The 20999-nt window shown below is 35.2% G+C and overlaps 1 protein-coding gene across 2 annotated transcripts; it reads left to right on the top strand.

Moving 5' to 3' along the window:
- The first annotated feature begins 3998 nt into the window (after positions 1 to 3998).
- LOC106062965 (probable aminopeptidase NPEPL1) lies at positions 3999 to 19818 on the top strand. Of its 2 annotated transcripts, none has more exons than XM_056036089.1 (13): positions 3999 to 4071; positions 5314 to 5466; positions 7093 to 7275; positions 7993 to 8097; positions 8603 to 8758; positions 8920 to 9001; positions 9532 to 9674; positions 10606 to 10683; positions 10832 to 10987; positions 11847 to 11928; positions 12036 to 12199; positions 17243 to 17353; positions 17937 to 19818. In XM_056036089.1, the coding sequence occupies exons 2-13, from the start codon at positions 5323 to 5325 to the stop codon at positions 18099 to 18101; spliced, it is 1569 nt and encodes a 522-aa protein (XP_055892064.1). In that variant the 5' UTR covers positions 3999 to 4071; positions 5314 to 5322; the 3' UTR covers positions 18102 to 19818. The 2 variants fall into 2 exon arrangements, with proteins under 2 accessions (XP_055892064.1, XP_055892065.1); XM_056036090.1 differs by having other exon boundaries at positions 4071 to 4208.
- The last annotated feature ends 1181 nt before the right edge of the window (positions 19819 to 20999 follow it).

The raw sequence follows: 20999 nt of genomic DNA, 5'->3' as shown, positions 1-20999 counted from the left end.
GTCATGGTGGTCCTGAGTTCAAGCCCTGCCCTTAATCATCAACCGATATTAAATGGTATGTCTTTCAAAACTGCATTCTTTATCAAGACACTTAAAATTGTCTCACAAGTCCCCTTCAGAGGAAAAACTATTTGGAGAGATGCCTGATGTGGACACCACTGCGCAGTTCATCTCAGATATTGGCCTAGTCATCTGAACACTCCAATGAGAACGAAGATGATCATCTGCTGTCTTGCAGAAGCTTTCTTAAACATAGCAAGGAATTTTTCAAACTTGTAAAGCTAAACAAAAACTTTTTTTGGTAAGGGTAGCTTCACAACATGTAAAATAAAAGCATAATATTTATTAGCGGACCCAAAAGGGAAAAGACGCTATTAGTTTAGTGTGGTCTGTCTGTCCATCCCGTTTAGATCTCGTAAACTATAAAAGATATTGAAAATACATCATGATATTTTAGATCTTTTAAAGTTCTGATGCAACGGCTACTTTTTTCTTTTCTGAAAGCAAACAATTTAATTTTTAAAATCAACTATGCAAGCATTTTTTTTTTTCAGAAAAAAAACACACCATTTTTAGAACTATTCACTATTAATAGTAACAAACAAGGGAGGAATTCGTTTTTTCTTTACGGAAATGTTGCTGTTTTTTCTTGAGACTTTAATAAGAGGTTGACCCTTTACAAAACAATTAGATATCGGTAATCAGTATATGACATCAGTTAGGCCTGGTTCACATATAGCTTCACTTTCACTTATCTCTTGGTCTGCTGGACCGTTGGGGCACTATAGGCCTACAAGAACTGTCAACCTTCTTTCTCATTCTTCTCTGTCATTTGCTTTTGATAAAATTTCATTATGATTTTCATTCTGAAATATTGAAACCCGCCCGCGTGGACCACTTTGGGGGCCGATTTCGAGTTAGTGTTTCCACACAAACTGTCTTTGTAACCTTGTTTTTAATGAGTACTCCTGCAGAACTATTTCTGCATTGGCACCTTATTATAGTAGTAATTTAATTTATAGAGCGCTGTTAACAAACAAATTGTAGGCTCAAATAGGTCTTAATGTTTTTCTTGAATGTAGTGTAGCATGTTGTCTGTCTGAGATCAATGGGGACCTTTGGTACGTACATTCAGTGGCGTCACAAGGGGGTGCAACTCAACGAGACATAGATCATTATTTACACGAGGACATGACAAACACGCAGGGCATCTGCCTTGAACACAGCATCTTCATCTCGGCTCTAGGTTTAGGCGGAAATCGTTCTCTTTCTAATGTCAACATCCTTCCTTGTCTAGTTTCTGGCAGTGCGCACCTTCTGCACTATCTTGAATGGCGATGTGCATGGCGGGGTTATAACAATATTGAAGGTTCAATGCGCTATGATCAAATAGGTCTTAATGTTCTTCTTGAATGTAGTGTAGCATGTTGTCTGTCTGAAATCAATGGGGACCTTTGGTACATACATATAAGCTACAGAATTTGTATAAGTCAAGGGTATACTATAGCTGTTAGGCAGGGGTGGACTGGGTATCAAAATTGGCCCGGGCATTACCATATAAACCGGCCCACAAATAGCATGTCATATATTTTCGGTGGGGGAAGGGGGGGGATTTTTACCCCGCAATTTATATATATATATATATATATTAGTGTGTGTGTATGTGTAATTAATCTTCATTACATTATGATCTTTCATTCTTTCAAAGTTTTTTCTAACCTAGAATACTCTCTTCCTATAATTAGTGAAAAGACAGTACACACCGCCAAAGGGCAGCTAGGGAGTCCGGGTGAGCGCTGTGAGCTCTCCCCCCCCCCCCCAGTGGGGTCCGGGCAAAGCCCCGGAACCAAGCATTATTTCCGTTATTTTAAGCTTTAAAAATGCATATTCTGAGGTATTTACAGTGCAATTAGCCTGCTATTCTTCGTTAAAAAAAAATCAAAAACCAAATCTGCTATTCAATGGAGTCCAGCGACTGGTTGAAAATGGTAACTATAGTTTTGCTATAGCTTTTGTATTGGAAAGGGAAACCACAAAACCCCTTTTGGCTACGCCCATGAAATTTGGTGACTGTAGTTTGCTTACGTTGGCTGCACTGGGGATGTAAGTAAAGATTCCCTTTCAGACAATGAGGTCTGAGGCAATTGATGGTTTGAAGACCCTTTCCTCCCGGCTACGCCCATGTGTTATATTATAGGTGTAAGCCTAATTCTCTATAAAATATATAAAGTTTGATAAGGCAGGGAAAACTGGATGTATGCATTCGTAGGATTACATAATGTATTTTATTTATACATGTAAGTAGTCTGAAAACTATAAACAATACAATAGCAGCCTTAATGAATTTGAAGCTTTTTGGAATTACTTATAGATTACAGACGTTTCTTCAAAAAATAAGATTGTTATGTCTTACGCATTTCATGTGTCAATCTAGTCATGCATGTTGATCTGTGACTTAAAATATGCTAAATCATTAGTTTTCCTGGCTGACTCAGGCAGCCCATTCCATTAAAAGATAAGAGAAAGCAGAACGGTTAGAGAGGCACTTACTTAATGTGAAAAGCTCTTGCTTCCTCCTAGTACATTCTCAAAAACGCGATTTGTATATGAATATACCATGACCCATTATTTAAAATATAAATCTCCTTTCATTAAATATCGGATGTGACAGCGCTATATAAATTATTGTAATCATTTCAATAATTTTCATCATTAATGACTTCATACTAAGCATAAGTTTGCCATTAATTATAATAGTATAAAAATTGTTTTAGATCTAGTTTTATTTTTTAATTAAATAATTTTTTTTTGTAAGCCTTAAGTGTAGTATTTTTAGATCTATGTTATTAAAAATAAACAAAAAGAAACTTACCTTTTCTTTTCAAATCGCAGAAAGTAGAGCTTTAAACCCGTATTGATCTGTGAATAAGTTGGGTGGTTTGCAATTTCGCGGCTGTGTGTATGTGTTAAAGTTAATTTCTATTAAGTATTGTTAAAGAGCTAATTGTCGCGCCTATCTTCAATGTTTTCTAACTTAACCTGTCATCCCTCTTTTTGGTTAAATTTCATTGGAACCATTAAAAGACGGGGGAGGGAAGGAGCAAAAAATCATGGAAGTGCCATCAAAGGCCCATGACGACCAGCAAAATGATTAGGCCAAACACAACCTCGAAGACATCAAAGCAGTCCATGCCGCTCGTGCATAGCAGAAAGTACAGCCTAACGTTTTGCATTTGATAATACGTACTGTGTATAGTGTATTTTTTTTTTATTCTAGTTGAATTTCGAAGAAAATTAATTGTAATAATAATTTATAAAAAAAACAACATGAAAAAGTGTTCGGGCCTTTGTGTCTTGCTGCTGTCACTTTTTTTTTTTAAGTTGTCTGCATTGAAATTTTTTTTTTCTTTGGACGCGACCAGACCGGCCCATTTGGTACCGGCCCACCGGGCATTTGCCCGTTTGTCCATATAGCCAGTCCGCCCCTGCTGTTAGGTCTACATTTTAAAATCTTTTCAATATAATGAATCACGCTTTACCTCTCTCGTATTGGTTTCCAAACATTTAATTAATTCTTGAATTTAAAAAAAAAATCTTACATAAGCTAAAAGTAAAGATTCGTTTTCTGATAGGACGCTGTATATACATTAAATCGAGCATTTTCGCCAATCCTTCTTTATAGGCCAACTATATATAATTATATATCATTACCCAGTGGAATTCTGTTTATTAAGTCGAAAGCTGGTTTATGTTTTAAAAAAAAAAAGGTGCCTTCGTCTTCACTAGCAGCTGTTAAAATAATTTTGTCACAAATAGTGTACCACCATTTTCCTAACATTGCAATCAACGTTATATGAATCATGAATAACGCATTTCCCGTCATCTCGCTTAGAAACTATAATATAAGCCCCTGAGGATCTGTGCGGATCGTTTTGGGAACCACTTAAACTCTTAGATCTAGTCTATTTTTTTTTTCGGAAATATCCGCAGTGTTTTTAATAGTCTGATCAAAGGATATAATAATCGATCATGATATCAGGCCTGGATTATGTACCGCTGCCGCATCTTCCTGTAATTTGAGCTACATCTAGGCTGAAATAATAGATTCTAGACTCTAGATTAGTTTTAGATCATCTAGTTCTAGAAGTCTAGACTCTAGTCTAATGCTCAAGATCTATTACCAATCAATTTAGATCTGGACTCTGACTGTAAGTGTTTAGATCGGTTTTAGATCTAGTCAGGATAAGAAATTAAGAAGGCTTACTGGGCTTAACTTAACTGTATTGTAGTCAGTAGTGTTATAAGTGTAGCCTGTAGGGACTGTACTCTGACGACTCTGTAGTCACTGAGTCAGTGTAGAGTACTGACTCATGACTGTTACTGTACTGTCACTGTGTAGTCTGTAGAGTAAGAGTATCATCCTTCAACTAAGGCGTCTAAGGCTAAGGCTTATAAAATTAAAAATAAAAATAGAGATCTAGACTAATCTAGAGACAGAGACTAATACTTAGAGTTCTGATACTGATATAAATATATATTAGATTATACTTAGTTATACTATACTATACTATAGATTTCTAATATATATAATTATATATATTATGATATAAAGTAAAAGTATAAGACTGTCTCATTATGATTATCATGTCTATAGTCCCGCTATAGACTAAAATAGAGTCTCAGTCAGAGATCTTCTTTCTTAAATTAAAATTAAACTTGTGACGTCCTAGTGTTACTTATCATAATTGATATATAATCATAATCAAAGTCACTTAAGATTTAACTTTGTAAATTATTCTTAGTCTTAACTACGGTACTTAGATCTAGATTTAAATTTAATATAGACTAGATCATATGATGTATAGATACTGAATTATTTATCATAAATGTTTATTACTTTATTTTATTATATTTGATCTAGATCTATATAAATAAGATAATATTGATTCAATATTGAATTCTATAGATCATAATATAATGTAAAAATGTAAGTCTCTAGTCTAGATGTCTAGCCAGCCTAGGCTCGTGTAGATCACAGATGATCTAGATCTTATCTATATAGATCTAGATCCAAATTATCTTTAGACTTTAGACCTTAAACATGATCTGCTACTGAATCATGTAATCTAATTAGACATTCCTATAAAATTAAACACTAGGCCTATATTATCTATGTCTATGTTATTATAAGTACACAGGTGACAAGGACATGTTGCTAAGGCTAATGTTCAAGTATTATAAAGGGCAGTTATTTAGTGTAACAAATATTTGTCTCTCTTTATAATAGAATCTTGGATCCTTTTTTTTTTCCAGTGAAAAAAAATGGCAGCGTTAGAGTTTTCAGGCACTCTGGAACCCTCAGATCCCATTGAGAATGCAGTTTTAATTATTGGACAACTGAAGCATTTGTCTAAACTTCGATTTGAGGACATTCAATGCAAGTTTGGTTCTCGTGTTGATGCTGAGGTGAGTAGTCCAGATCTAAAGAGAGACCTACTGATAGCTGTGGGAAGCGTGGTTGAGAGGCTAAGTGCGCTTCAACTTGGCTTGGCTCGGCTACCTAGAAGGGGGCTCGAGGTTCGACACCTGACTCGGGCAGAGTTGTGTTTACTGAGCGCCTAAAGGCAGCACGGAAAACCAACTCCTAGATATCCCCTCCCCCCACTGGTCCACAACAGAGATTGGACCAAAGCGCTCTGAGCATGCTATAAGCATGAAAGTAGCGCTATATAAAAGCTATAAATATATAGCTGAGAACCATGTTAAGTACTATGTGATCTATGAGCTGTTCTCAATAAAGTGCTGTCAAAGAGTTTAACCAGTATTATTCGAAATGTATCTATTCATAGAAAATAAGTAGACTAATATGACTTGACTTTTCAGTTATAGGCGTTCCTTTAGAAAAGATAATCATTACATCCAAGCCTAAACCTCCTGCAGGATAACACGGGATGACTGGGCCCAGTTCAAACTCTGGATCATTGTGCCAACAGTCCTATGTGCATACTGCACAGTCAGCAGCCATGCTAGATCTAGACTCAAAAAAATCTATTACATAGTTTTAAAGAATTACTAAGGATTGTTTTTTTTTTTTGTAAAAAAAAACTACATTTTGCCAAAACCTTACTAATGTTTACATTCATATATTAAAGCCTTTACATCAAAATTGTTATTTGATTTGCATAAAATAAGTTTATTATCAATCCTTTTGTCATTTGTTGAAGTTTCTGGCTTTGAATAACTAACAGAAAGGAAGCAAAGACAGTTATCTCAGAAAAACTGTTTAATAAATCAATCTGGCTTGTTACATTGAACTTACAGAATGCTTCAGACAGTTTTCACTATTGTTTCTGAATTTTAACCCTACCTGCCATCAACCCTTGCAATGCTTGGACGTAATAATCTTTTTTAAAGGAATGTCCAAAACTTATACAAGGAAACTTATGACAACATTTTAAAGTACATAGAAAATGATATCATACTCATCTTCACAAAGATTGGAGGAGCTTCATACATAGCCCCAAAAGAGAACTAGGACATAGCCCCAAAAGAGAACTAGGACATAGCCCCAAAGGTGAACAAGGACATAGTCCCAAAAGAGAACTAGGATATAGCCCCAAAAGAGAACTAGGACATAGCCCCAAAGGAGAACAAGGACATAGTCCCAAAAGAGAACTAGGACATAGCCCCAAAGGGAACTAGGACATATCCCCAAAAGATAACTTTATTACTGCAGAACTAATTAGATATGAGGGAAAAGACATTCATGGACTTTGTGAAAAAAATCAACTTGAAGTAGTAATTTTATGAACTTGATTGAAAACTGTTATTAAACTTCAATGCATGCATTAAAAGCTGTAGGATGTTTTTTGTAATTATCTAACCTTTTAACTAGAAAATTAATTAGAAAAGTTACTTGTCCAGCTGGTGAATAACTGTTCTATCCACTGTATATACATGTTTGTTTAAAAAAATAATATGCTGTTCAGGCACTCATGATATTTTTGTTTCAATTTAAATGTAAGCAAAATATTTTTCTTTATTAATTGACAGAATCAACAACTAATTCTGTTCACTGTGTTTATGTTTCAGACTTTCAGTGCATGTGTCAGCAGCCTCCACCCATCCCCCACTGACCAATGCTCACTGTGGTTGAACAGCGCAACAATAGCGGCCTTGCCCCTGAAATGTAGCCGCCACAATACCCCGTCTCGTTGTCATTCACTAACCAAACTTGTGAAAAGTGGCCTCGCTGGAGGTCAGGAATATATTGTTGTAAGTTACAACAAAAGAAATAATCAATTGTTAATGAGAATCTAAATGTATTCTTATAAACTTTGATTTTAAAAGGGAGGCACATTGGCTGAGTGGTAAAGCACTTTGCTACTGAGCCAGGGGTCCCAGGTTCATATTCTATGGAAGTCTGGGATTTTTAATTTCAGGATCTTTAGGCGCTTTTGAGTTCACCCAGCTCTAATGGGTACCTGACATTAGTTGGGGAAAGTAAAGGCGGTTGGTCATTGTACTGGCCAAATGATACCCTTGTTAACCATGAGCCATAGAAACAGATGACCTTTACATCATCTGCCCTATAGATCGCAAGGTCTGAAAGAAATCTTTGATTCTAAGAAAAGGAGCATCAATGAGTGAAAATTTTATTTTTTTTGCATAGTGGTTGACATTCATTTAAATAATTGGAGACTTACCTTTTAATACCAATAAATGAAAGAAACATCCCTTTTGAAAATTTGAAGTCTGTGTAGGTTTTTACATAAAATTTACTTTTTTGGTCTAATTCCTTATCAGGGTATCATGTGATAATAGCGTTGACTTATCGCCTTTAATAGCTTCTACACATGTTAATCATGAAAGCTTGGTTACCTCTGGGACATGTTAAAATTCTATCATCATTTAACAACAAGCACCAGTATTGTTAAATAAAATTTCACTTGCCCAATAAAAATGTTTCTTTTTCGTTACTCTGTTATTTAGATTGTGTGTGAACGAGAAAATGCGTTTGCTTCAGGATTGGCTGTGGCTAGAGCTCTTCCGTTATACTCAGCCAAATCAGGATCCCATAACAACACTGCCAGGAAGGTTTGCTGCATAAATGTTAACATTTTTAGTGTAGCTACACTTTTTAATTAGGACAATATGAGAAAATTACTTAAAAACAAAAGTTGGAGCTTGTTAACTCTTTCTCTCCTAATTGACGATACCATAGTTGATTTGACCTCATTAAATTAAATTAATGTTTAATTTGATAAACTTGACTTTGAGCATGCATTTCCCTTTAATTCTACACTGAAAACAACATTTTCTGATAACAAACAACAAGACTATTGAACCTTAACCATAACAGGGTAGTGAAATAGTTATGAGCAAAATGAAGAGTTTCTTCGAATCATGGAAAAATAAAAAAATAACGGAGAGAAAGAGTTAACATATTATTTTAGCTTCACAGATTTTCTATGCTCAGGTTTTTTTTTTTTTTTTTAAAGAAATTGTATGTGTATGTATGAGCAAGAATCAAATATCAGCATGCGTCTGTAGGTCTTGTTGGACACTTGAAACTTCTTGTTTTCTTTCAACTCCTTGCCAGGTAACAGTTGAGTTCATTGTCATGGAGGGCGACCAGATAGTGACGCTGTCTAAAGAAGAGTTGGATTGTGTCAGGTCTGTTGCTGATGGTGTCAGACTGGCTGCTAAAATTGTGGATATGCCATGTAGTGAGATGAATGTTGATCATTTTCTACAGGTGGGATAGACTTGCGTTTGCTGTGTCGTTTGTTTTCTTTCACAATTTGCTTTACAAAACTAATTTTCTGAAAAATCGCTGTTTATTTAGAAAGAAAATTTTAATCACTTTTATAGAACTTGTTTTGTTTTTCAACCAGGGCATATTTTCTTTTCCTTTAGGAAATTATTGAAGTCGGCAGACAACTGGGAATAACTCCAAAGATAATTTCAGGGGAGGAACTTGCTCACAAAGGATTTGGAGGTCTGAATAAATCATTTAGTGTTTTATAAATTATTCATGTCTCTAATTCATAAACATATCTGTCTGATTCATATTCATGTCTATCTGATTCATATTCATGTCTATCTGATTCATATTCATGCCTGTCTATCTGGTTCATATTCATGTTTATTTGATTCATATTCACATCTGTCTGATTCATATTCCTGTCTGTCTGATTCATAAACATGTCTCTCTGATTCATAAACATGTCTGACTCAGTTTGAGTGCTAATACTATTTTATTTAAATGCTACATTTCTCCTGATAGTTCTAGGTTTCATCAGAATCATAAACTTTTACCTTGGTTGAACATTTTTTATTTTAAAGCACATAAAATGAATTTTTGTTTTAATTATTTTTTTTTAAGAATATTTTTTAAAGACTTAAGACATATATATTATCTAGGATTTTATTTCTTTACTTGTATATTTGTGAATGTTATGATTATCTTTGCTTAAAGAACTTTGATAGATTGCTCATTTTTGTAATGTATTTTCTTTGTCTTGGAAGGCATCTATGGTGTTGGTAAAGCTGCAGTGGTTCCCCCTGCATTGGCCGTGCTGAGTCATGTTGTTCCCAACTCCACCGAAACAATTGCTTGGGTTGGTAAAGGAATAGTTTATGATACTGGTGGCCTGTGTATAAAGACCAAGGTCAGTTGAGTTTTTAAAAAATATACATTTGCAGTTTTAAATAAAGTTTCTAGGTATGTCAATGGTAGTTGAGTTGCAGTGGTAGATGACATTTACTTATAGAGTTGCCAGTGGGGGGTGAAATTTACTTTATATAGTTGCCAATGGTAGATGACATTTATTTATAGCGTTGCCAATGATGACATTTGCTTAATAGAGTTGCCAATAGTAGATGACATTTACTTATATAGTTGCCAATGGTAGATGACATTTATTTATAGAGTTGCCAATGATGACATTTGCTTAATAGAGTTGCCAATGGTAAATGACGAGTTGCCAATAGTAGATGACATTTACTTTATAAAGTTGCCAATGGTAGATGATATTTATTTATAGAGTTGCCAATGATGACATTTGCTTAATAGAGTTGCCAATGGTAAATGACGAGTTGCCAATAGTAGATGACATTTACTTATATAGTTGCCAATGGTAGATGACATTTATTTATAGCGTTGCCAATGATGACATTTGCTTAATAGAGTTGCCAATGGTAGATGACATTTACTTGTAGAGTTGACATTCACCTATAAAGGTGCTGATTGTAGCTAACACTCACTTGCTTCTGCCCTTAATAGTTGTATTTCCTTCCTGAAGATAACAGTGATCTAGAAAAGTTCAAAGGTTAGCTTGTTTAAATAACATGGTGTAACAACATATGCCGTAGGAAGTAGAGCTAAACTCAAACAAAAATATTATCAATAATTAAAAAGTGGCAGTTGGAAAGTGAACATTGTTTTCAGCATGCTTTTAAATTGTTGAGACATTACAGAGATTCTAATGGCTTGCAGAAAGTTTTGTGTGTGTGTGTTTATTTTATGCTAAGTATCAGTCAAGATTAAAGCTTGTTAACATTAAACTCAAGAAACAAATAATATTTCTGTGCTTATTTCAGACTGGTATGTGTGGAATGAAACGAGATTGTGGGGGAGCAGCCGCAATATTAGGAGCTTTCAAGGCTGCTGTCAAATTGGTAAAATAAATATATAATTATACGATTGTTTCCTTTTTTTTTTTAAATAGTCAAGATTTTTTAAAATCATGTCGATAGATTTTAAAGTAATAATTTTTTGTGACTTTCAAAATGTGTCATTCATATATGACTTATTCTTGTCCTGCAGGGCTTCAGTGAGACTCTACATGCTGTGTTTTGTTTAGCTGACAATGCTGTGGGCCCTCTGGCTCAACGACCAGATGATATTGTTTATATGTACTCTGGGCGTACGGTTGAAATCAACAATACTGATGCTGAAGGCAGGCTTGTTCTTGCTGATGGGGTGAGCACTTATTGCAACTCATTTCATTCCTGAAAGGCAGAGGAAGCGAACCTTTACACTAGTTCTCACACTTCCACCTTGTACCTCCTGACACACTCACACTCTATTGCAAATACACCCATGACACATTAACATCTCCATTGTAGTGCCATTCTACAGATCACAAAAATAAATATATGAGAGAAGTCTTCTGTTCTTTTGGCAATGGAATCATTGAACAAAATTGTAACTTTTGTACATTTCATGTTTAAGAGAAACTGTGGTAGGAATGTTTATATTTTTGTGCGTGTGTGTAATCATACAAATTGTTTGCTCTAATAATGTATGTAATTCACATTGGAAACCAGATTTCCTCACTGATAATAATTGTTATTAACAACCACCACCACTTCCTTACTCCCATAGTGTTACCTTTGACATCTCCACACTCTTTATTATACTAACACTCTAGTCACCTCCACACACCTTATTAATATCACACTCCAATCACTTCCTAAAATAGCCACACTCTAATCACCTCCACACTTCCTAAAATAGCCACACTCTAATCACCTCCACACTTCCTAAAATAGCCACACTCTAATCACCTCCACACTTCCTAAAATAGCCACACTCTAATCACCTCCACACTTCCTAAAATAGCCACACTCTAATCACCTCCACACTTCCTGAAATAGCCACACTCTAATCACCTCCACACTTCCTAAAATAGCCACACTCTAATCACCTCCACACTTCCTAAAATAGCCACACTCTAATCACCTCCATGCGCTGTTGTTCAAACTTAATCAGATCAGAAACTTAACCAAACTATGTATCGCTATTAATGTGAATTTATTCACGTTCTTTTGCTTCACAGGTAGCCTATGCTGTAAAAGATTTACGAAGTGACATTATTGTAGATATGGCTACACTCACAGGAGCTCAGGGTATCGCCACAGGTCGGCTCTTTTTTGTTTTGCGTTTTTGCTTTCTTGTTGTATTTTTTTTTTTTTTTTTTAGAGATTCTCTTAAGCTTGTCTGAATTTCTGATTTGTTTGTCTGTCAGGCAAGTACCATGCAAGTATTTTAACCAACAATGACAAACTGGAGGAACTCTGTGTCAAAGTTGGCCGCTCCAGCGGAGACCTGGTCCATCCTGTTCCATTTACACCTGAGCTACATTTACCAGAGTTTTCTAGTGCGATAGCTGACATGAAGAATTCTGTGGCTGTAAGTTATAAAGCCATTCTCATTTATTTGTGACATAATCACTCGTCAAATAAGATAGTGCTTCACGCTGTAATTGAAATGCAATTTGTATTTTTTACAAGCAAAATATACAAAATCATTTTTAAAAAACAAAGCTTATCTAAATGGAAGAACACTGCACTTACAACTACATCTCTCAATAATGTAGATGCTATTTTCTTTATCCAATATCCAACAAAATAATTAATTGCTAATAATAAATTGTTTAATTTGTTAATTGATTCATCTTTTGTCAGGTACAATAAAAAAAAAAATTTTAAATTTCAACTTGATCCGAGAATGGATGTGGGAAAAATAATCTGAACAATTATTTAAGGGCACCAAACCATACATATTTAGCCGTATCTATGAATACTGAAGGATTAATTTCTCAAACAAAATAATTAATTACCAGTTGATAATTGACTCATTGGTTAAATTTTTTTTATTGATTCATATCTTGTCTATGCCAATGAATATTTTTGCAAATTTTTCAACTTGATTAAAGATGGGTGTGGGAGAAATAACGTGTACAAACTTTTTACCTGACAGACAGGGTGAGCTGTTATAAGCTTTGTAAAAATATGATTGGTTAAGCTAGCTGCTTTAAAAAAAAAGTCAAGGTAATTAGGAATTTTTACTTAGGATTGTAGTTCTCTAAATAAAGGAGATGCACTATGCTGCACATGTAACACTCCACTTGTTCGACAAGTTCAATGTATATCGAACGTCTATCAGCCCATTTTCCAAACATAATAATTAACTATTTTAAATTGTACTTCTCAATAACATGTACAAGAAACACAAGAATCCCAACAAAGTTCATATTAATTATACCAACAACATCTACATTCTTCTCTTCTTCTCGTATGCTTGTACAAAACACCCTATATCCAGCCGCTATCAAATAGTTAACAACACAAGTGTATCTAGCTCAATACATATCATTTCTTCTACATACTGTTGTCTTAACCTCTTTGATTCTTACTGCAACAACATGCCCCTGCCTATGACTAACTCACCACACTCCTAATACCATAGATTTACACCCAATGCCTATTTACTTCTTAGTATCATCAGGCCTATATAATTGATTTTAGTCTTAACATTGCACAACATCTACTTTGTACTACTTATACTCTTTTAAATTTCCAATATATCCTTTACAAAACTTCTATAATGTAGTAGCCATAACATAAATGCATATACAACAATGACATCAAATTCATTACAAATATATTGGTTCAGTGTAGATTAGAACAATAATTAGTATCCATCCTTACCACTCTTCCTAATCATATCTTTATAATTCTAACATTATTTACATGCCATCCTTTCCGCTTCCCTCCCTTGCAGTGATCTCCCATTGTGATCCCACTACAGAATGGTCTAGCTGTACTGTTTTTTAGCCTGCTATGATGTCCCATTGTGATCCCACTACAGAATGGTCTAGCTGTACTGTTTTCAATTCTAGCCTGCTATGATGTCCCATTGTGATCCCACTACAGAATGGTCTATCTGTATAGTTTTCTAGCCTGCTACTATCCCTCTCTTTTCTCATATACATCTCTGCATTATTGTACTTGACTTCCCTAGCTCTGATTGACTGTTGACACTGTCTCCTAGTGTGTTCTCTTCTCCCACAATTAAAGCATAAGATGTATGGAATTGTACGTCTGTATAAGGGTTTATATCGCGTTCCCCATACCACTGATTGCCTTACTTTATTTTGACCCATTCCAATTGCATTTCTTTCTACCTTATCTATTGATTCTTTCTTACCATGATCTCTGCTACCCATGTCATCTGATTGCTGGGATCTTATGTCTTCTACATCCCCATTTCTACATTGAGTACACTTTATCTCATAATATTTCTTCCAATTCTCTATCTCCATTTTTACCCCATGAATGTTCCCAATAATTAAATCTATCTCACCCTGATCTACAACACAAGCTTCCACTGTCCCCGTAAAATATGGTGTGTCAATGCTAACTCTAGCAATCAGTAATTGTACAATCTTTTCATTAAACATAACACACTTTCTAGTTTTGCCTGTATATTCATAGTCTTCCACTAATTTCTTATTCACTCCAATAATAGTGCTCACTGTGACCCTAATGGTCTTGGGTGTCCTCTGGTTCTATTTCACAATTAACAAATTGTTAGCGATAGAAAGCCTCTGTTTTCCCAAAAGTTCAAAGCAGTTGCTCTTTCACATCATTATAATTACCCTGGTTCATACATATTTTTGAAGGTACCTCGGCTGTAAATGACGGCAAGAGTATCCATTTGTCTTCAGGGTATTCCAGTTCTCTCATTTCGACTTTGAACTTTTTCAGAAAAATGTCATTGTCTATTTTGTCTTCGTTGAATATCACACCTTTATATTTTGTTTGTTTCCTGTAGTGTCACTCTTTCTTTTATCACTCACTTTTTCTTGGTCTGTTTTCAACTTTTTCTCCGCTGTCTCTTTTTTTCAACGCCAATCTCTCTTTCAATGGCAATTAATTCATTTTTTCATTTTTCTTTTCCCTTTCAATTGCAATCTTTTCGTTTTCTCTTTTTTCTTCCATGCCTAATCTCTCCTCTTCATTTTCTCTTTCCATTGCTAATCTCTCCCTCTCTATGGCTAATCTCTCTCTCTCCATCAACCTTTCTTGAATGTATTTCCTTAGTTCCGATCCTTCCAGATCCAACAACCTCCCCTCTTCCTTCAATGCTGCTACCTCAACCTTGTCCACCATAGTCTATTATAAATAGTCGAATAGTATCCTGTCGCTAGATCTAGACTTTAATATCTCTACTGTCTGTTGAAATATCAACTATGTACAGAGGAATACGTGGGTTTTACCTTTACATTGGGTGCCACTTGTTACAAGCAGAGGAGACTAGGAATAATACACCAACAAACTCCTATATATAGTAGATCATGGAGACTTTAATCTTGATTAACAATTAATAATATATCAATACTAAATTGATTTACATGACTCCATTCTTTGATTCCTTATCTATCTTTTCCCTTTCATCACGCATTCGCACCATTCCACACTCGCACCATTCCACATTCGCACCATTCTACATTCGCACCATTCCACACTCGCACCATTCCACATTCGCACCATTCCACACTCGCACCATTCCACACTCCAGTGATGGGAATTTTCCGACAATTGTCGGAATTCCGATAATTTCTTCTGGTCCGATTTTCTAGCAAAAAAATCCGAAGTTTTCCAGACATTTTTTTTTTTTAAATCCGATTTTTTTTTTTTCAATTTTTTTTTATGAAAAAAAAATCCGATTTTTATTATTTTTCCATTTTCGGAAGAATGCGAAATAAGATTTTTGATTTGTTTTGAACATGCGCACATCCGGTCGTTTGACACAATTAAAGTTCTATTTTTTTTAAAAAAATCTTGTGTTACCGTATTGTCTTATAAGTCTAGATCTCGGTCCAGATTAGAGTGGTTTGAATCAGTCTAGATAGATATCTAGATTCTTTAATTTGAATACTTTTGATCTAGATCTAGACTTCAATGGCTGCTTGCCAGCTTTTGAAAAGTATTCGACTTAAACTTAACTTATACTTAAGAGTATCAATCATGAATGATGCCCGGTCGCTATGTTAAGACGTACGAGTCGTATGTAGCGCCAATCGCCGCTATTACTACAATTCAAGATCTATTATTTTTTCACTGTTGTTACGATGACCCCTAGATTTTTCTGATTTGAACCCTGCCTGCCGACTTCCTTGAGTTCAAATGGGATTAGATTTAGACATCTAGATCTATAATAATAATAATAAGATCTAGATCTACTCATCTAATAGTTAATAGAGTGATACTGTGATAGACCTACCGTGTACCGACCATCTGGATTTATATATAGAATATACTTTTTTTTTATATAGTAGTAAGTAGGCCTTCTTAAACTTCTTTACATGACTATAGTGAGTTACTGAGTATAAGCCTGACAGAATGTAGATATCTAATAATAATATATTTGATCTAGAATCTAGAAAAGTTATTAGATATAAGTAGTAGTAGCTCTAGATTATAGATCTATCTATAGTGAGGGATATGTATATATTTTAATATAAAACTTATCATTACTAATTTTAAAAGCATGTTTTTCAAACACATTTAATCCTTATAGTTGTTTGAGAAAGAAGTTGTTACAATATCTGTAAAGCAGTTATCTATTATAGAATGCTCAGACTGCAAAAAACTTTCTCCTCCCATCAATATATATACTAACAATAGTGCCATGAATGCATTTTGAGTGCAGTAATGCTCAATGCAGTGCATTTTGTGTGCAGTAATGCACAATGCAGTTTTAATGTTATGTAATACAACATTAATTAAAGAAAATATTAAATAAAATGATTCTACGTAGTTTAGTTCAGCAACATCTTTTTTTTAAGTCGCCACGACAGGCCAGTTCAAAAACGGGGGGGGGGGGGGGGGGGGGGGGGGGGGGGGCGGCGCTTACAAAATTTCCTAAAATTTTTGCAAAGTCAGTTCCCATCACTGCACACTCGCACCATTCCACACTCGCACTATTCCACACTCGCACCATTCCACACTCGCACCATTCCACATTCGCACCATTCTACATTCGCACCATTCCACACTCGCACCATTCCACACTCGCACCATTCCACACTCGCACCATTCCACACTCGCACCATTCCACACTCGCACCATTCCACATTCGCACTATTCCACACTCGCACCATTCCACACTCGCACCATTCCACACTCGCACCATTCCACACTCGCACCATTCCACACTCGCACCATTCCACATTCGCACCATTCCACACTCGCACCATTCCACACTCGCACCATTCCACATTCGCACCATTCCACACTCGCACCATTCCACATTCGCACCATTCCACACTCGCACCATTCCACACTCGCACCATTCCACATTCGCACTATGCTGTGCACGTAACAGTTGACATGTTCACCAGGAAGTAATTTGTTGTTTTCACCTTTTATTTTGCTCTGATTGTAGGACAGAGGCAATGCTCAAGTGTCGTGTGCCGGTTTGTTCATCATGTCCCACCTCGGACAAGATTATCCTGGTGCTTGGTTACACGTGGACATAGCCTCCCCTGTTTATTCCGTGAGTTTGTTTTTTACATCATTCTCCTTTGCAACTGTATTGTTATTTGGTACAATTCTTGTGCACAATGGCAAATTTAAAAACTCAAAAGCTTGTCCTTGTATATGAGCATGAGTTTTTTTTTTTTTTTTTTTTTGTGGATTATAGTAAGTTAACGAGATAGTTCATTGTAGAACAGTGCTAGAACTGCTGTGACTATATCAGTGTTTGAATTACAGACAGAAAGAGTTACATGCTATTATGGTCTGACTATATCCATGTTTGAATATGCAGACAGAGCTACAGGCTATTATGATCTGACTACATCTGTGTTTGAATTATAAAGATCTACAGGCTATTATGATCTATGTCTGTGTTAGAATTACTTGTATAAAGAGCTACAGGCTATTATGATCTGACTACATCTGTGTTTGAATTACTTGTATAAAAAGCTACAGCCTGTTATGATCTGACTATGTCTGTGTTTGATTACTTGTATAAAAAGCTAACAGGCTATTATGATCTGACTACATCTGTGTTTGAATTACTTGTATAAAGAGCTACAGGCTGTTATGATCTGATTATATCTGTGTTTGTATTACAGGGGGAAAGAGCTACAGGCTATGGTGTCGGTCTACTCACTGCCTTCTTTGGGGACCGCTCCCTCAACCCATTGCTACGTCTGGTAGGCCCTAATGGTCTGGTCAACAATGGTACAGCTATGGAGGAGGATGAAGAAGATGGACCTAAAAGATTAAAGTTGAACTGAGGGAGCTACAAACTCGGTCATTGGCAGACTAGCAATTCAATTTCATATTGAAATAGGGAAGAAAGTTACTTGCACTTAGTTTGACTTTTTTTTTTTCCTGACAGTGTAGTTGTGTGCATTTCACACTGTTCGGTTCACTTCATGTGAATTTAATTCATGGTCAGCTCTTTATCCAATGTGAGCTTGTGTCATTCTTAGGCACTTCATTATTTGTTCTATCACCTTGTGTAATTAATCATTAGCACTACTTTGTATATGACATTATGTATGACACAACAGGCTCTTGAATACAGTATTGAATGCCAGCTTTAATCACTTCTAAAGTAAGGCTCTTCACAGATTTGGGAGACTTTGAAATCATATTTTTTAAAGTTTTTCTTTTCTTTCAGACTTTTTTTAATTTGTTAACTTTCAAAAGAGATTTAGTGAAGAATCTCTTTTAACTACGGAAAAACAACGTCAGAGAAGATAAATAGTTGCAGGACCATATGGTTTAGAATTGTCACTCATTTCAGTAGGTTAGGTTCCCTGATACCGTCCAGTTCTAAAGGCTTTAATTAATTTAAACTTTTTAATCTACCACAGGGTAACAGAAAACAGTTCAATTTATTTACGCTATAGATCATTACATTTTTTAAAGAAAGGAATTCATTTCTACTTGTCATAATTCAAACTATAAGAAAATTACATTTAACAGCAATTTTTTTAAAAGTCACTTTTATTGAATTTCATTAGTGATGTAATTTTGTGTATCAAGCCACTGTCAAAGATTCCATTATAATAGTGTACAATGTTGCATTGTAGGTTTTAAATTTATTTTTATTTTTTCTTTGTATTTTTCATTTGGTCTAAGAGTTTGATTCTTGGTACAAGTTTGTTTTCTTGTTTTGTCTACAAAAATTATTTTTTTTTATATTCATTCCTACATCGACCTACGACTGTTGACTAGTATTATGTAGCTATAACTCACTATATAGTTCACTGCCAGTGGAATATTTTTGGGGATGAGTAAGTATGTATTTTTTTTTTCTACTTAAAAGTGCACAGACCCAACTGTTACGATCAATGTCCTCACCCCATTATCTCCAAGTTTGTTTTTTAACATGTTAGGCGACAAAACTTGAACATTTTCTCATAAATTGGATTAATAACAAGCTAAGTCTAAAAAATACTTTAAAAAAAACAAAGCTTATATTGAGTGAAAGGAGATCACTGTTCACTTGCTACCATATCTCTCAATATTGCAATTGTGAGAACAGAGTTAGTTAATATAAGCTTTGTAATAAAAATACTTTTATTTTTGTACACACTATGTAAGACTAGCTTTTTCGGGAGGGGGTATAAATAGTGAGTAGGATCTAAGTTGACAAAGTATCACCATGGTGGTACCGTAATACATGTATTTTAAAAGCAATACACTGAAGAAAGAAAATGTATTGAGGAGATGTGAGTCATGACTTTGTTGCTACTTTTAAAATGTGTGTTTCTTTATGGGCATTGTATTAATCCTTCACATTTATTTCAAAGGAAAATGATAAATGTAACTTTTTTCTTTCTTTCTTTTTTTTTTTTTATATATCATTTTGTGGCTTTATGTAGTACTGTGTTTTTAATTTGATTTATTTGAGACTCTAGACTGATTTTTTTTATTGTTGTTCTTAGTATGAGCTTTGATTTATTGAACTGCAAAAGAAAAATTAAAATACATTTTTTTAAACTGTTTATTTGTTTTTGATTGTTTGAATGCTTATACAAAGTGACGTTTCATCTATTTATAATTATGTCTTGTCCCGTCCATCCATCCCAGTGGCCGTCCATCCATCCCAGTGGCGCTAAACCCAATGGAGGGCTCTGGTATTTTATTTCTCCTGTACCTTCCATATCTGGAGGGAATATCAAAGTCTGTGTTGATTCTGTGGTGCATTGGTAGAAGGGAAGGTACTCTGGGTAGATAGTAAGTAGTATGGGTGCTAGGAGAGTGTGTTTGTGTGTTTCTATGGTGACTGTGGGAAGAGGTTAGCGATTGTGAATAATATAACATGTGGCATTGTCGTCACTTGATCTTAGTAAGGGCAGATGACTCCAGAACATGAGACTGAACGGTTGTGTTATTGTAGTGAGTTAGATTTTGTTAAAAGATGTTATTACTAAAGTCTGGTTGGTGTTTCTGTAACTAGTGGTTTTTCTACAGGGTGGGGTCGCTAGCCCTACGCCCAACCCTCCTCCTTTCTCAGCCGGGCTTGGGACCGTCACATGGCGGAGTTTATTACTAAAGTCTGCTACATTTATTTCTTTATATCACAAGCTGATTTTGTCTATATTATAAATAAACTATTTAATTTAGTTAAAACAAAAGGAAGTTATTCAAGTTAATTGTCTACCAGCAGTTTGGTGCTACAAGTCAACGACCAGTAACAACAATGGGTATATGGGAAGTTGTATAGGTAGGTAGTTAGGTACCTTTGCCTATCCCTTAGTCTGTTAGACCGTTGGGGCACCAGGCAAGATTTGTCGACCGTCTTTCTCCATTCCTCCCTTTTTTTTGCCTTGTTTCGAACCTCTCTCAATGGCAGGCCCGTCCATTCTTTAATGAAGTCAGGTAAATGCGTTCAAAATCTAAATATAACTTGGCAAAATGTGAAAATGGGTGTTCATCATTTTCCTGACAATGGTGTCCCTGCCAATCAATCATCTGCTCAGCATTCCAGTTGTTTAGGCTGATGCTGGCTGAATACATTAGTTTGAAATTTGAAAATATTGTATCATGGGCCTATACTATAGTCATAAATTATTTTTTTTATTTAGGCCTTACACTGACACAATAGACAACCTTTCTTACTAATCATTATTTAATAATTATCATTGATGATAGAAGAAATATATTTCCAGACATTAAAC

Source organism: Biomphalaria glabrata, chromosome 7, assembly GCF_947242115.1.
Source record: "Biomphalaria glabrata chromosome 7, xgBioGlab47.1, whole genome shotgun sequence".
Classification (NCBI taxonomy): Eukaryota; Metazoa; Mollusca; class Gastropoda; family Planorbidae; genus Biomphalaria; species Biomphalaria glabrata.
The sequence above is the reverse complement of the archived record's forward strand: the minus strand, read 5'-3'. Positions and strand labels throughout refer to the sequence as shown.

Coding starts and splice junctions, on each gene's coding strand:
- LOC106062965 (XM_056036089.1), top strand. CDS start 5,323: ATGGCAGCGTTAGAGTTTTCAGGCACTCTGGAACCCTCAGATCCCATT. Junction 8,098..8,602: donor ATAACAACACTGCCAGGAAG/GTTTGCTGCATA, acceptor ACTCCTTGCCAG/GTAACAGTTGAGTTCATTGT. Junction 9,002..9,531: donor TGCTCACAAAGGATTTGGAG/GTCTGAATAAAT, acceptor TTGTCTTGGAAG/GCATCTATGGTGTTGGTAAA.